The sequence below is a fragment of the Octopus bimaculoides genome, chromosome 2 (genome assembly GCF_046866305.1).
Source record: "Octopus bimaculoides isolate indiv1 chromosome 2, ASM4686630v1, whole genome shotgun sequence".
NCBI lineage: Eukaryota > Metazoa > Mollusca > Cephalopoda > Octopoda > Octopodidae > Octopus > Octopus bimaculoides.
Window position 1 is genome coordinate 15275870 of NC_142929.1, and position 16131 is coordinate 15292000.

Sequence of the window (16131 nt, forward strand, 5' to 3'; positions counted from 1 at the left end):
AACCACGATGTGGCGAGGGATTACTGTAAAGAGATAATGCCTTCCTACGGATTTTTTCGAAACAAGAACGAAAATCAAGCCACACAATTACCTTTAAGTATGAAAGTAAACAACTTGTAAACAAACATAGTAAGATGTATACATAAAAAAACTATTTGAAGAGAAATATGTTAGAGCATAAATTAGAATCGAAATATTGTAATAGGGTATGTTCTTATCAACAAAAAAATATTGATTACTGTGTGAGGAATGGTGGTAGAGGAATGAAGGTGACATGGAGGAAGACGTTATCCTCTATCTTATAGTCCATTGTCGTCAACATTTACTTGAGGGGCTAAGAACTTGTCTAGTGCCATGTAAAATGTACTCAGCCACACACTGTAAAGTGGTTGGCGTTAGAAAGGGCACCCAACAGCAAAAACTATGCCAAAGCAGACAATTGAAGTCTGGTGCAACTCTCCGGCCTTGCCAGCTCCTGTCAAACCATCCAACCCATGCCAGCATGGAAAATGAGCATTAAATGATGATCAACATTCTCTTTCCAAATCCTGCTGCATTTCACATGGAATCTTTGTGCCTCTAAAGTTGTCTTGGTGTGTAAGTCGACCTACTTATTTTGGCTGTAAATTTTGACTTGTATGCTGGTAGTGTGGTACATACATTCAGTTAGGTAGACTGAGCCATTGAAAACAGATTAGGGGACATGGGCTTTCCACTCTTTAGCTAGTTGAATAGGTGAAAGGGGAAAATTTTGTGAAATGGAGAAGCACTAATAATGGTCTCTAACATAGGTAGAAGACCCAAATGTTGGGAAAGGCAACAATTTAATAAATCAACCCCCACCACTGGGACTTGAATGATACTTTAGTTGCCTCCTCCTCTTCTAAAATGGGCAAAAAGCAAACAGGATTTGACTCATGTTCACAATTCTGACAGTAATTTAACTTATCGTTATTCTAAGTTTGGAAGAAAAACAGAAGATAACTGGGAAAAATTAAAGAGGATTAGAAAATGCAGCTTTATGAGATTCAGACAGTATTAACCCTTTAACATTCAGTTTTACTGTCAAATGTAATATCTATTCACATGAATTTGAATTAGTCATGCATCATCTTGCAGTTTTTAAATTTCAATAACGTGATTGTTTATTTTTAGAATGATGTAGGGGAAATGAAAGAGGTCAAATCTGGTCAGTTTCAACATAAAGAAGAAATGTTTCCTTCTCAAGCCATGCCAGGTTTCAGTGGCCAACAAATTCCCCACCTGGACGGGACACTAATTTGTCGCAGGATTGCTCATTTTTGCCAGCTGAGTGGACTGGAGCAACGAGAAGTGAAGTGTTTTGCTCAAGAACACAATGCATCACCTGGTCCAGGAATCGAAACCACAATCTTACGATCATGAGTCCAACACCTTAACCAGAGCCATGCGCCTCCACCATAAAACAGGTCAAATATTTTGGTTGGATTAAACAATACAATACATACTCAGTCCATGTATAACGAATGCCACAAAAACACAAGTTAATTATGGATACAACTTAATTACCTAAATTTGTAGGGAATAACTCGCCGTCGAGCCGGAACCTTCCCTGATCGTCTCTCAATTTCATAATCATTCGCCTGAACTCCAATTTCCACACTAATTGGTGTGAGAGGCTTCCTCAGCACCATTTCATTTTCTTTCGTAACCGATCCATTGTCATCACTGTCTTTAGTCTGGTTATTATTGCATGTACTACTTACTTGTTCAGCGCTCTTGTTATTAACATTACCTAAATTGTTCTGCAAGATTGATATTGCAATTAAAGTCTCTGCAGTGATTGCATCTTCACAATTAGTTCCAATCTTTGTACCATTCTCACCCGTGGTGGAATGTTTCCCATCCGGAACAACAGAAACGGGGTTTTTGGTGTCAGCACTTTCACTAGTTTTAGACTGTCTTTTTTCTGTCTCTGTATCCACAGTTTCAGTGACTGAATCATTTGAACTTTTGGAATGCGAGAGATTGTTAGAATTATTCCCTTCTGACACTTCTTTTACTGATACTGCTTTTGATTCTGTATTCTGGCATGCAGTAATTGATACCGATACAGGAACCAGAATTACATCCTTACATTCAACTGTGCTAGAGTCTTTTTGAGCATCATTGACAACATCAACCTTTTCCACCACGGTCTCCACTGGGAAGGGTGTTTCATTGGCTACATTCAAAAGATTATTTTCTATTATTTCAACAGAATCTATTGTTTGACTGGAATCATCAGTTTTCCTATCTCTTAAAGTGATATAATTACCAACAACTGGTGAAGCAGTTATGGCCGTTTCAATGTCTTCCTTTTCAGAAATTAGGTTACTTTCTGCTTGATGTAGGTCTATCTTGGCAGCAGAACTCTCTTCTTTTTTGGCACAATTCATCTGATCCTCATTGACATGCTCAGAGCCTTCATTACCTACACTGTTTTCTGATGCTACTTGAATCACCGTTTTTTGCTCTGGGCAAGCTTCTATTGCATTGTCTGAAGATGAGGAATTGTTGACAACATCTGAAGAGTTGTTTTTATAACTGTTTTCTTCATTTGTCACATTGCAGGTAGCTTCAAGGGTGCAAGTTTCCATCGTTACTAAATGAGTGCAGAAGAAAAGTTGCAGTTTTTAAAGCAGGCATCTATTATTAGTCATATCACAGCAAATGGCCTGAAACAAAAAACAAAAATGGAAAATTATAAGCATAAAAATGTAGAGATGAATCTAATTGAAAATGGTAGATTGGCAAAAATAATTAAAAAAAAACTCAAAGTAAGTAGATTGGTAATTAGTTATTAAGATAACTCATAAAGATGAAAGACCAAGTAGACTCTGATAAAATATGGAATGAAAACAAAATTATAAATGAATACCGAGCTTTGAAAGGTTTTTTTTAAGGGTCAATGTTTAATTTGTTTTATGATAAGATAGGAAAATCTATCCCTGAACAGTAACATTTCAGGATTATGAAGTGGCATGCTGGCAGAAACGTTAGCACGCCCGGTGAAATGCTTAGCTGTATTTCGTCTGTCTTTATGTTCTGAGTTCAAATTCCACCAAAGTTGACTTTGCCTTTCATCCTTTCGGGGTTGTAAATTAAGTACCAGTCGTGTACTGCGGTCGATCTAATTGACTGGCCCCCCTCCAACAAAATTTTGGGCCTTGTGCCGAGAGTAGAAAAGAACATTTCAAGATTATTGGGCACCTGTTCATGAAATGAACTACCAATGAAAGAGAAGCTAAGGAGTCACTTGCATGCTAGAAATAGCAGATAAATCTTCCTCAAATCACAACTGATTGTTTTAAAACAGGAAGGACACATTGAGTAATGTAATCCATTGTAGGTCATTGTAATGTGGCGAGCTGGTAGAAATGTTAGCATGCCGGGCAAAATGCTTAGCAGTATTTCATCTCCCGCTACGTTCTAAGTTCAAATTCCGCGGAGAGGTTGACTTTACCTTTCATCTTTTGGGGTCGATAAATTAAGTACCAGTTGCGTACTGCGGTCGATCAGATTGACTGGCCCCCTACCCCAAAATTTTGGGTCTTGTGCCTAGAGTAGAAAAGAATATTTGTTGTCAGCTCCATGTAAAAGCACCCAATACACTCTGTGAAGTGGTCGGCATTAGAAAGGGCATGCAGCTATAGAAACCATACCAAGACAGACAACTGGAGCCTGGTGCAGTTCTCTGGATTCCCATCTCTGGTCAAACCATCCAATCCAGGCCAGCATAGAAAACAGGTGTTCAATGATGATGATGATGATGATGATGTAGTCTTATCCTTCTAGTGTTAAGGTTATTTTATTCTTTTACTTGTTTCAGTAATTTGACTGTGGCCATGCTGGAGCACCGCCTTTTTAGTCGAGCAAATCAACCCTTGGACTTATTCTTTGTAAGCCTAGTACTTATTCTCTCGGTCTCTTTCTGCTGAACCACTAAGTTATGGGGACGTAAATACACCAGCATCAGTTGTCAAGCGATGTTGGAGGGACAAGCACAGACACACAAACATATATACACACACATATATATATACGACGGGCTTCTTTCAGTTTCCGTCTACCAAATCCACTCACAAGGCTTTGGTCAGCTCAAGGCTATAGTAGAAGACACTTGCCCAAGGTGCCACGCAGTGGGACTGAACCCAAAACCATATGGTTGGTAAGCAAGCTACCTACCACACAGCCACTCCTGCGTCTATCTTTATAATTAAATATTATTAAGAACAGTATTTTTTTTTAAATGTCAAAATATTTTGCGGGTGGATTTGGTAGATGGAAACCGAAAGAAGCCTGTCATATATATGTATATGCTTTGCTTAAGAGGATCCGTCAAGCCAAGTGCACCCATGCTGGTGGCATGTAAAAAAAACAAAAAACCTTTGAACATTGGGCCAGATGGAGGCAAAGTGGCTGAGTTCCTTTCAAGTGTTGGGCTTCATGGAGGCAATGACTGACACCTTTGGCATTGTGTTGTGCTTGAGAAGAAGACTCATCAAGCTGAGCAAAATTGCAGTTGTGGCAGATACCAATGTCATGCAATTCATGCAATTGGCCCCTGTGCTGGTGGCACGGAAAAGTACTCATTGCACTCTCGGGGTGACCGGTATTAGGAAGGGCATCCAGCTGTAGAAAAACTCTGCCAAATCAGACTGGAGCCTGGCACAAGCCTTCCAGCATGGACAATGGACATTAAATGATAATGACATGTGTGTGTGTGTGTGTGACTGTGCCCCCTCCCCTTGACGATTAGTGTTGGTTTGTTTATATCACTGTGACTTAGCAGTTTAGCAAAAGAGAATGATAGAATAAGTGCCAGGCTTAAAAAACAAATTTTTTGTAAATTTTTCAAGGTGGTGCCCCAGTATGGCTGCAGTCTAATAACTAAAACAAAAGTAAACCAAAATAAAAAATTTACAATCAGAGAATCCCTGCTACACATCTCACTTTTCACACACACACACACATCTTTAGATAATCTGTTGGAGAGAGTGGGAGGAGAGGAGAAAAAGAGGGAAGTAGAGAGAGAGAGAGAGAGAGAGGAAGTAGAAAGTGATACACCTAATGATAGGAAGGTTTTTAACTTCTCCAGAAGTAATATTATCCCACAAGATGAACTCCCAGCATCAGGTTATGTAGATAACAGAGCTTACTTAATATTCACAGGAAGCTACTTAAGCAGTTAATATTCGTAAGGTTTTTATCCTGTATTACATTATGTTCAGGTACAGTCCTGCTTTGTGATCATCTGTCAAGGATAACACCACACCTTTACTGCATAGGTATTATTTATATTTTTCTGTTTTTCTAACACCGTTAACATGGAGAGGAAAGGCAATGATTATCAACCATTGCAGACCTTCCCAGCCAGGCGAAGGAGATGATGTAGTTAATGTTCAGATTAAATTTCTGCAGGTAGCCATGGGCAGGGAGGGAGTTTTCAGAGAATTGCATTTCAAGGGAATAGATGTTTAGTAGGCAAGGTTTGTAGGTGAGACATACGAAGGAAGATAAGAAGAGGTATTATTTGATCCTTTCACCTGCATGATTTTCACAAAGAAAAAAAAAAAAAAAAAAAAAAAACGGATTTTTTTGCGTGGAATCAAGTACCCTGACTCCCTAATATGCTGCAAACTCCTTATTTTTGTTAGGAATCATTGGAAATTTTTTTTTGTCTTTTCATTGAATGAATTCCAGTGACCTCCTGGTATGCTACAAAACCCTTTTTTGGGTCCAGAAGATGAGGTGGAAGCCTCGGAAATTTCACTCCGCCAACTCCATTGATCTTTGCACCGGCATGATTTTTCACTAAGGCAAAAAAAAAAAATTAGGCAGGGTGTTATGTGTGGGATGGGGGTTGTATTGCTTGCCAGTTCAGAGGAGCATATTAATTACAGAAGGCGAGATAGAGAGAGAATAGGGAATGTTAGTGCATTAATGGTTGTGGTAAGCTAACGGATGCTAATCAACATGGAGATCTTTTTAGTTGATAAGGGTTACTACTAAGATCTGAAATTTGTGTAGGTGCAGGTGTGGCTGTGAGGTAATAAATTTGCTTCCCAGCCATGTGGTTCCGGGTTCAGTACCACTGCATGGTGCTTCGGGTGAATGTCTTCTACAGAGCCAGAGGTGGTTTCAGCCAGGTTGGTATCAAAAGTGTTAACTTAATCATTTGTTAAAATGTCCAAAACTCTTCTATGATTTATGAAGTTTAGACCCTTCACACTTTATCAAAAAGATACAACTTTTGCTGATGCAGACACCATTTTCTCAAGCCATTTTTTCTTACTTCCTACCAATATACAGGGTTGGCCAAAAGCCACGTGACAGTAAATCAAAACCATTTACCGTATTTTAACCCCCTAATTTTGGGGGCTTAAAATTCCATGTATAAGAAACTCCCATATTTTTTTTTAACCTAATTTTTGACAAAAAAGGATTCGTTATACATATTAAAATACGGGAATTTCAAGATTAATTTATGTTTAACAACTGAATGAATTTAATAAAAGCATCTAAATATGAAACATCTTGAAAATTGTTCAAACTGAAGTCCTTCTTGAGCAACACATTTTTCCATTTGAGTCAATACAGAATTAGACAGTATTTATGGAAGTTTGTATATACATATATATATATCATCATCATTTAATGTCTGCTTTCCATGCTGGCATGGGTTGGATGGTTTGACAGGAGCCAGTAAGGCTGGGGGCTGCACCAGTCACCAGTTATCTGTTTTGGCTTGCTTACAGCTGGATGCCCTTCTTAATACCAACCACTTTACTGAGTGTACTGGGTGCTTTTTATGTGGCACTAGCACCAGTGCTTTTTAACTTGTCACTATATATATGAAATATAATTGCTAACCAAATGTGGTGGTCCCATAGAGGACGATGCTACTGCTGTTTTTAGCCCCAGGAGGACTATATATATATATATATATATATATATATGCTGATGCCATGTAAATGGCACCTGTGAAATTGGAGTCGGGCTGTTGGTGGTTCCTTGTAAATGGCACTCATGAATTGTCAAGTTATTGCCAGTGCCATGCAAATAGCACCCATTTCACTCCATGAGTGGTTGGCATTAGGAAGGGAATCCAGCAGTAGAAACCATACCAAATTAGACTGAAACCTGGTGCAGCTCTCCGGCTTACCAGTTCCAGTTAAACCGTTTAACCTATGCCAGCATTGAAAGTGGATGTTAAATGACCTCTCTCTCTCATCATCATCATCATCGTCGTTTAACGTCCGCTTTCCATGCTAGCATGGGTTGGACGATTTGACTGAGGACTGGTGAACAGGATGGCAACACCAGGCTCCAATCTGATCTGGCAGAGTTTCTACAGCTGGATGCCCTTCCTAACACCAACCAGTCCGAGAGTGTAGTGGGTGCTTTTACATGCCAGGTACTGGCAACGGCCACGTTCAAATGGTGTATTTTACATGCCACCTGCACAGGAGTCAGTCCAGCGGCACTGGCAACGACCTTGCTCGAATGTTTTGTTCATGTGCCAGTAAGGCGATGCTGGTAACGATCACACTGGAATGGTGCTCAGTTAAACCGTCTAACCCATGCCAGCATGGAAAGTAGATGTTAAATGATCTCTCTCTCTCTCTCTCGCTTTCTCTTGTTTAGTAACCACATGGTTTTGGGTTCAGTTCCACAGTGCACCCCTTTCAGCAAGTGTTAGGCTGACCAATGCCTTGTGAGAAAATTTGGTAGAGGGGAAAACTTTGTAGAAGCCTGTCCTCTTTGTGTGTGTGTGTGTGTGTGTGTGTCTTTGTCCCCCACCACCACTTGACAACCGCTGTTGGTTTGTTTACATCCAACAGAATAATAACTGGGCTGGTTTGTGTGTTCTCAACCGAAGTCCAGATGATCCTTGGTTCTCAACTGGGGTCCATGTAAGATTTTGCTGCTAAAATTTATGTGCAATAAACTGGTTATACTTTTACAATGCACAAAATATTTTACTTGTTTGCTTAGGGAGTGGGAACAGACACATTACAGCCAAAAGGAGTTCAAACCCTGATCACTTCAACTTTTTTCCTCAGAGACATATTATCCTTCCTATGTTTTTTTCTTAAACAATAACAGGATGCAATTTGAATGACATTTGGTTGATATTTCATGAAGTCAAGTGACCACATAAAGGCTGCATCTCTATGCAACTAACTGGGAGAAGTGACATCTGCCTTGTGGCCTCAATACTACTGTTTTATATCTCATTCCTGGTGACATACTGTTAAAACATTTAGCTCTTAATGACATTTTCCTAACTATAAATAATGTCTCTTCAGCTGGGAGGGTTTTTTTTTTAAACGATGCTTAAATTGTGCTTAGATCAAATTCCATACAATGAAGAGATGAGAGATAAAAGATTCCACTGTATAGGTTGTTTTTCTAGCTGAGATTGTGGTTTTAGCCCCAGATCAGGCAGAAACAGTCATATCATCAAAGGTATCCCAGCCATAATCATTTTAACTATTCAGACATAATATCATCGTCATCATTTAACGTCCATTGTCCGTGCTGGCATGGGTTGGATGGTTTGACCAGACTGGCACGCTGGAAGGCTGCACCAGACTCCAGTCTGATATGGTTTTCTATGGCTGGATGTCCTTCCTAACGCTGACCTCTCCAAGGCTTTTACATGCCACTGGCACAGGTGCCATTTGCATGACACTGGGGTGCTTTTATGTGCCACTAGCATGGGTACCAATCTGTGTGATACTGGTATCTGCCATCACTTGATGGGTCTTCTCAAGCACGACATAATGCCAAAGATCTTGGTCATTGCCTCCATGAGGCCCACCACTCGAAAGGAACTCAGCCACTTTGTCTCTGTGAGGCCCAACAGCACTATTCAATATGTTCCCCTTTTTTAAAGACAGTAGGAATGTTATTTGTGGGAGATCTGGCTGCTGTTTCTAGCAGTTTGATTAATCACACAGGCTCAATTTTTGGTTCATCTAGCTGACGTAACATTCTTAGATGACCTAATTCTTATCTCCCTCTCTAGTAGACTGATGAAAAGAAGCACATATAAGTATGTGCACCACTCAAGTGTTCAGTAACACACTCTGTGAATAGACTAAGCTGAAGACCTACAACTTGGTTGTCCAATAACTTATTTATCAACTCTCAAAAAACAATGCTGGATTGGACTCAGTGAGGTCTTAAGGTATATAAGGCTTGGAGGCACCTTGTTAAAAATATTGCACCTGAAGATCCACAACATAAAGGGCACTGAAAGAGCCATGTTAAGAACATCACTAAGAGAACACATTTGAAATGAGATAATTTCAGAATGGAGTTGAGTGAATGATATGACTGCAAAATGCTAGGCCTAAGGTTCGCAGACAATAGTTGGAACCAGGCAAAATCGTGATGGCACCTGTACCAGTGGAGCACTAAGAGCACCGTCCGAGCGTAATCATTGCCAGAGACGCTGTCCGGCTTCCGTGCCGGTGGCACGTAAATAGCACCAGCGTGATCGTTACCAACATCGCTTTCCTGGCACGTGAAAAGACATTCGAGCGAGATCGTTGCCAGTGCCAATGGACTGGCTCCTGTGCAGATGACATGTAAAATACACCTTTTCGAACGTGGTCGTTGCCAGTACCGCCTGACTGGCCTTCGTGCCGGTGGCACGTAAAAGCACCCACTACACTCTCGGAGTGGTTGGCATTAGGAAGGGCATCCAGCTGTAGAAACTCTGCCAAATCAGATTGGAGCCTGGTGAAGCCACCTGGTCCACCAGTCCTCAGTCAAATCGTCCAACCTATGCTAGCATGGAAAGCGGACGTTAAACGACGATGATGATGATGCAGTTTCCAAGTGGTATCAAAAAGATGGGGAAAAGGCCCCTTGGAAGGCCTCCACTCCAACTGGAAGATGATTTAGTTAAACAATTTGGGTCAAAATGGAAAAGAATGGTACAATCAAGAGAGAAGTGACTAGCAGTGTATAACAGCATCTGAAGGTCTTGTTGATACTGTGATTTCCTTGCACACTGTTATGCTCAAATCCTGTAAAAAAAACTTGCAGTAGAACAACAGAGACCATGAGGGACTGGCTGAATTGTTTGAGCAGCAGACAAAATTCTGTGGAGCATTTAGTTGCTGCCCTTATGTTCTCACAAAGGCCAACTTTGCATTGGATTCTTCTGAGCAGTGCTGCATCCAGACATAAACTAAACAAGCTATACCTTAGAGCAGTGCTCTGCAACCTTTTTTTCACTTGTGGTACACTTATATTCTTTTCAAAATTCGGCGGCACACCTAAACTAAAAATATAACTAAAGTATAGGGGGAAAAAAAAATTATATTCAGGTTACATTGTGGCACACCTAGCATCGCCTCATGGCACACTGGTTGCAGAGCACTGGCTAAGAGCCTCAAAAACTACAGGGCTGTAAAATAGAAAAGAATCCATGTTTTCAATATCTGAGATCTCCTGGTGTATTTTTTCTAACAAGGTGCCTTCTGCACTTTATATACCTTAGGGACCACACCAAGTCTAAATCCAGTATTGTTTTTGAAGGTCTGTAATTGAAGTACAAGTCAAGTACTGGATTGATAAAATATTCCTATAAGGCAGTAGTTCCCAAACTTTTACAAGCTGCTGCCCCTTGGCATCCAGGCCACATTCCTAGCGCCCCCTCATCTTCCCTACCACAAATATAGACCACTTTCTACAGCAAATTCAAAACAACTGTATTTCACAAATAAAACTTAAACCTAATTAGCTTATACTTTTTTTTTTCACATCTATCACCCTATTTTGGCCACCCCCATTATCATCCCACTTTTATTCAACACTCCCCTGGATCGTTCCACTGCCCAGAAGGGGGCAGTATTACCCACTTCGGGAACCACTGCTCTAAAGTAGCCTAGTTATGAATGCAACTATAACAGAACTTTTTAAACACATCTTTATTCAAGGCATGACTTGTTTTAACCGAGTGCCCCTTCCACATCAAACAAGGACAAGTTACAGAAAACATCGGAACATCCTAGCGGCGCCAAGTAACAAAATACAAAAACCAAGTATTAATCCAAATTTTTGATTTAGTTTCGAAGAGGTGTATGAAAAACCTAAGTTACAAGAACGTCGTTATAATACATTTAAGACCTCAAATAGTTAAGAACCAAATTAAAAAATATATTCGAGTGTTTGAATTATCAGTTATAATATAGGTTTAGTTATCTTTGAGTGAGTTACTGGGTTTCTTTTACGTAAAATGCAGTGATTAATTAAAATATAATCTATCTTATAATGAATAAAATGGAAAATACAAAACAATGTTCCTAAGTTGTAATATATATTTTCTACACGCAATATTCCATTACTATTCTCAGTCACCCTTTAACACCGGTTTTCCATGCTGACATGGAGTGGACTTTGTTTCTGAGGCTGTGTTTATAGCAAGATGCCCTTCCTGTCGCCTTTTTGTGATATACAGGGACATGGTGGGCACATTCTAAAATAGGGAAACACACGGTATTGAATGCACATCTGCGGAATGTTTAAATAATGTGCAGATATGTGTATATTTATCCTTTGAAATTTAATATATACATTCATTGTTCCTTTTGATACTCAACACATCTGTGTAGGTGGTTTCTTGTAAAATATTAAAATTCACACATTCCAATTAGACGTAACGAAATGTTTTACTTATTGGAAAAATAAATAAATTATGAAGTTGAACACTTTGTCCTAAATACCAGCTTCTTAGTATATTTTCATTTGCATCCTTCACAGCTGCAGGTTAGACGAAAGAAAATTCTATCACGAAATATAATAGTACCACACACATACATAACAATATATATATAACATATGAATATAGAATATACTTCACTAGATGTATTGAGTACTGTTTGCAACTTTAAACATCCTATATATATATATATATATATATATATATATATATATACGTGTGTGTGTAAATATATACATGTATAAAAATACGTGTACTACAGATTATGTTTGCTTGTATTCAAAACAATTAAAAGCTGCATCCATCTCAGAACGGTAATATATATATATTTCTCCCCTTTTCCTTTAACATAAAATACTCTGTTCCATTTTCAAAAGTTCTCTTTTTTCTCTCGACCCCTTTTTTCAGTTTTCTTAACTATTTAAATGCGAAATCTAATAGAAATAAAAGACGAATAAGACACATCGATGACAACAACACGACATGGAAGAAGGCCTCTCATTTCAAAGAAAAAACACCTCCTGTCCACTTACGACATTGAATATTATATAGAAAACCAGTTGTATTGGTGTTCTGGTATCCCTTGGATGAAGAAAAAAAATAGTAACTTTGGCAAAAAAAAACCCCACATACAATAATTTTATTCTAAATATAATTGGATATTAAAAAAAATAAATATATGCAACTTACCAAGAGATTTTCCACGAAAATTATTGCATAGATAATATAATGTAGACAACTGCATAAATATCGCAAGCGACAGCCATGTTTGATAGAGAGATTTAGTTGAAAAATTTCCTCCACCTTTTCCTCCCGGAAGTATGGAAGGGCGACAAACACACAATCATATGTGTCGGCTTTGATAATTTGTTGTATAATTATATTGTCATAAATATATATATTCCGCTGGCGGAATTGTTAGCGCGCCAAACAAAAATGTTTAATGGCATTTTATCTGTCTTTTGGTTCTTGGTTCAAATTCTGCTGAGGTCGACTTTTATCCTTTCGGGATCGATAAAATAAGTAACAATTGAGCACTGGGGGTCGATGTAAATCGACTTACTCTCTCCATCAGCGAAATTGCTGGCCTTGTGCTAAACCTTGAATTAAGTTTTATCTTTGGTCAATAATATCGACTAGCCCCACCCTAAAATTGACCTACAGAAGAAAGGATTATTATTATTATTTGTTCAAATAATACTGAGATCGATAAAATTACAGTTGAACACCACTGTTTATATAATCGAATTACCGCCTTCCCTAGAATTGCTAGTCTTGTTCCAAAATTAAAAAACAAAACATTATTATTGTTATTATTGGTCAATATTATCGACTAGCACCTCCACTCCTACTAAAATCTCTGGTCTTGTGCTTATAGGAGAAAGGATTTTTATTATTATTAGTTTAAATAATGCCGAGGTCGGTAAACCAAAGTCCATGTTGAGTGCTGAGGTCGATGGAATCGACTAGTCCAGTCCGCCAAAATTTCAGGCCTTGTGCCTATAGTAGAAAATATATTCCACTGTCATATATCGTTATATACCATTTCACAGAACATTTTTGTTTGAAACTTGAAAACATTACACTGTTGCCGTATTTTTTTAACCTGATTTTTTTTTCTATTTTAGTTATTAAAATTTATTGGAATATAACACATGTAGATGATGCATATGTAATACAAAAACTCATTAGAAATACAAATCCCAAACCGGAAGAAAACATTTTAATTAATTTAAAAAAAATTCTTTAATATTAATTATTTTTACTTTTGGTGTCTATTTGGATTATCTCCCTTAAATTTTATTTAATTGAAATAATCGGATTAGCTAGAACTATCTAAAGAGATTTTCCGCCAGTGTTTAATGTGCAGCATCACATTATCACAATTTGGTAACTTATCTGATATAATTTTTGGCCAGTGTTACAAGAAAAAAAGAAGTTTCTAAAAAGAAATAATTTAAGATGTTACTAGTAAAGATTGTGACTTCAGGAAATTATATATATGACAGATATTTATTTTTTATCTACCCCTTAAAAGAAACGTTAAAACTGAGTTACTGAGAGAGCCTCAGTGTGGATGTCCGACGGGGTTGAAATAACTAAATCTCTGAAAAAAGAAAAAAAGATTGCATTAACATTTTAGGGAGGGCGACATTAGATGATTTGTTTCTTGATACATTTTTTTGCAAAATAAATATTTAAAGGAAAAAGTGGAGGTGGTGGTCATCACAACTGGAATGTCTGATTCTAGAGTTGCTCAGCTAAAACTAACATGGGAAACTTTGAGTTGAGTCCAAACACACAAAGTAGAAATCATACCTATAGCAATAAGCACAGGCATTGCTGCTGCACAACACTGTGGTTCTGGGTTCAATCCCATTGCATGGCATATTGCGCAAGTGTCATGTTTTTGAAGGCTTGGATAGATCAATGCATTGTGCGTGGAATTCGATAGCCAGAGACTGTACTGTACACATGCATATATTTACGTATGCGGAAACTGGAGATTGACGAGTGGTTACTAAGAGCTGTACAGGCCCAGTACAAGGATGCCGTTAGTAAGGTAAGGGTCGGCAATGAGTATAGTGAAGAATTCAGGGTAGAAGTAGGGGTCCACCAAGGATCAGCCCTCAGCTCCCTCTTATTCATTATAGTCCTCCAGGCAATAACAGAGGAATTCAAGACAGGTTGCCCCTGGGAGCTCCTCTATGCTGATGACCTTGCTCTCATAGCAGAATCACTACCAGAACTTGAGAAGAAATTTCAGGTGTGGAAGCAAGGTTTAGAATCGGAGGGCCTTAAAGTCAATGTTGCAAAAACCAAAGTCCTAGTAAGTAGGAAGGCGAACACATTACAAACCCCTTCGGGTAAATGACCCAGCTCGATCTGTAGAAAAGGTGTATGTAGAAACTCAATAAGATGTACCCAGTGTAAGCTATGGATGCATAAGAGGTGCAGCAACATCAAAGGAAGGTTAACTGGGAAGATAGCTTTTGTGTGCGGCAGATGCACAGGAGCAATAAACATCGCAGATGCTCAGAAAACTGATTCCATCACATGCCAGGGAGAGAAACTAGAAGTAGTTGATAGCTTCTGCTACCTAGGTGACCAAGTCTGTAGTGGGGGTGGATGTTCGGAGAGTGTTGCCACTAGAATAAGAATAGCCTGGGCAAAGTTCAGAAAGCTCCTACCTCTACTGGTGACAAAGGGCTTCTCGCTCAGAGTGAAAGGTAGATTGTATGATGCATGTGTGTGAATTGCCATGCTACATGGCAGTGAAACATGGGCTGTGTCTGCTGAAGACCTGCATAGACTTGAAAGAAATGAAGCTAATATGATTCACTGGATGTGTAATGTCAGTGTGCACACACGACAGAGTGTAAGCACCCTGAGAGAAATGTTGGACATAAGAAGCATCAGATGTGGTGTGCAAGAAAGACAACTGCACTGATATGGTCATGTACTGCGTATGGATGAGGAGAGCTGTGTGAAGTATCACTCCCTAACAGTGGAAGGAACCCATGGAAGAGGGAGACACAGGAAGACATGGGATGAGGTGGTGAAGCATGACCTTCGAATGTTGGGCCTCACAGAAGCAATGACGAAAGACTGAGACCTCTAGAGATATGCTGTGATTGAGAAGACCCGGCAAGTAAAGTGAGATCACAGCCATAGCCTACATCAGTGTCACATAACAAACCCATTTAAAAAGTACCTTTGAATCATCAGGCGACATGCCATGGTTGAGGAGACCTATTGAGTCAAGTAAAATCAAAATCAAAATCAAATCAAATCACAATCAAATCACAGTCAAATGGAAATTGTAGCTGTGGTGGATGCCGGTGCTGCCTGACTGGCTCCCATGCCAGTGGCATGCAATAAACCATTCATGTGTGAGTCGTTTCCAGTGCTGCCTGACTGGCTCCCTGTGCTGGTGGCACATAAAAAGCACCATGCAAACATGTGCAAGAGAAACGACTGTGCTGGGATGATCATGTCATGTGCATGGATGAGGACAGCTGTGTAAAGAAGTGCCGATCTTTGACTGTGGAGGGAACTTGTGGAAGAGGCAGACCCAGGAAGACATGGGATGAGGTGGTGAAGCATGATCTTTGAACTTTGGGTCTCACAGAGGCAATGAGTGGTGACTGAGACCTTTGGTGATATGCCGTGCTTGAGAAGACCTGTCAAGCCAAGTGGAATCGTAGTTGTGGCCAATGCTGGTATCATGTAACTGGCACATAAAAAGCAGCTTTCAAGCACTGGGTCTCACAGAGGCAAAGTGACCAATGCCGGTGCCATACGTAAAGCTCCTTTTGAGTGTTGGGCCTCACAGAGGCAATGACAAATGGCTGGGACCTTGGCAGTAT

The 16131-nt window shown here is 39.3% G+C and overlaps 1 protein-coding gene across 1 annotated transcript in view; it reads right to left on the minus strand.

Moving 5' to 3' along the window:
• LOC106875998 (uncharacterized) overlaps nt 1-13124 on the minus strand; it is a 34708-nt gene extending 21584 nt beyond the window's left edge. Inside the window, exons 1-2 of the mRNA XM_052975658.2 lie at nt 12452-13124; nt 1549-2696 (exon numbers count right to left, since the gene is read on the minus strand). Coding sequence (XP_052831618.1) covers nt 1549-2618 — 1070 coding nt within the window. The 5' untranslated portion in view covers nt 2619-2696; nt 12452-13124. The remainder of the gene's footprint in view (nt 1-1548; nt 2697-12451) is intronic.
• Nucleotides 13125-16131: the final 3007 nt, after the last annotated feature.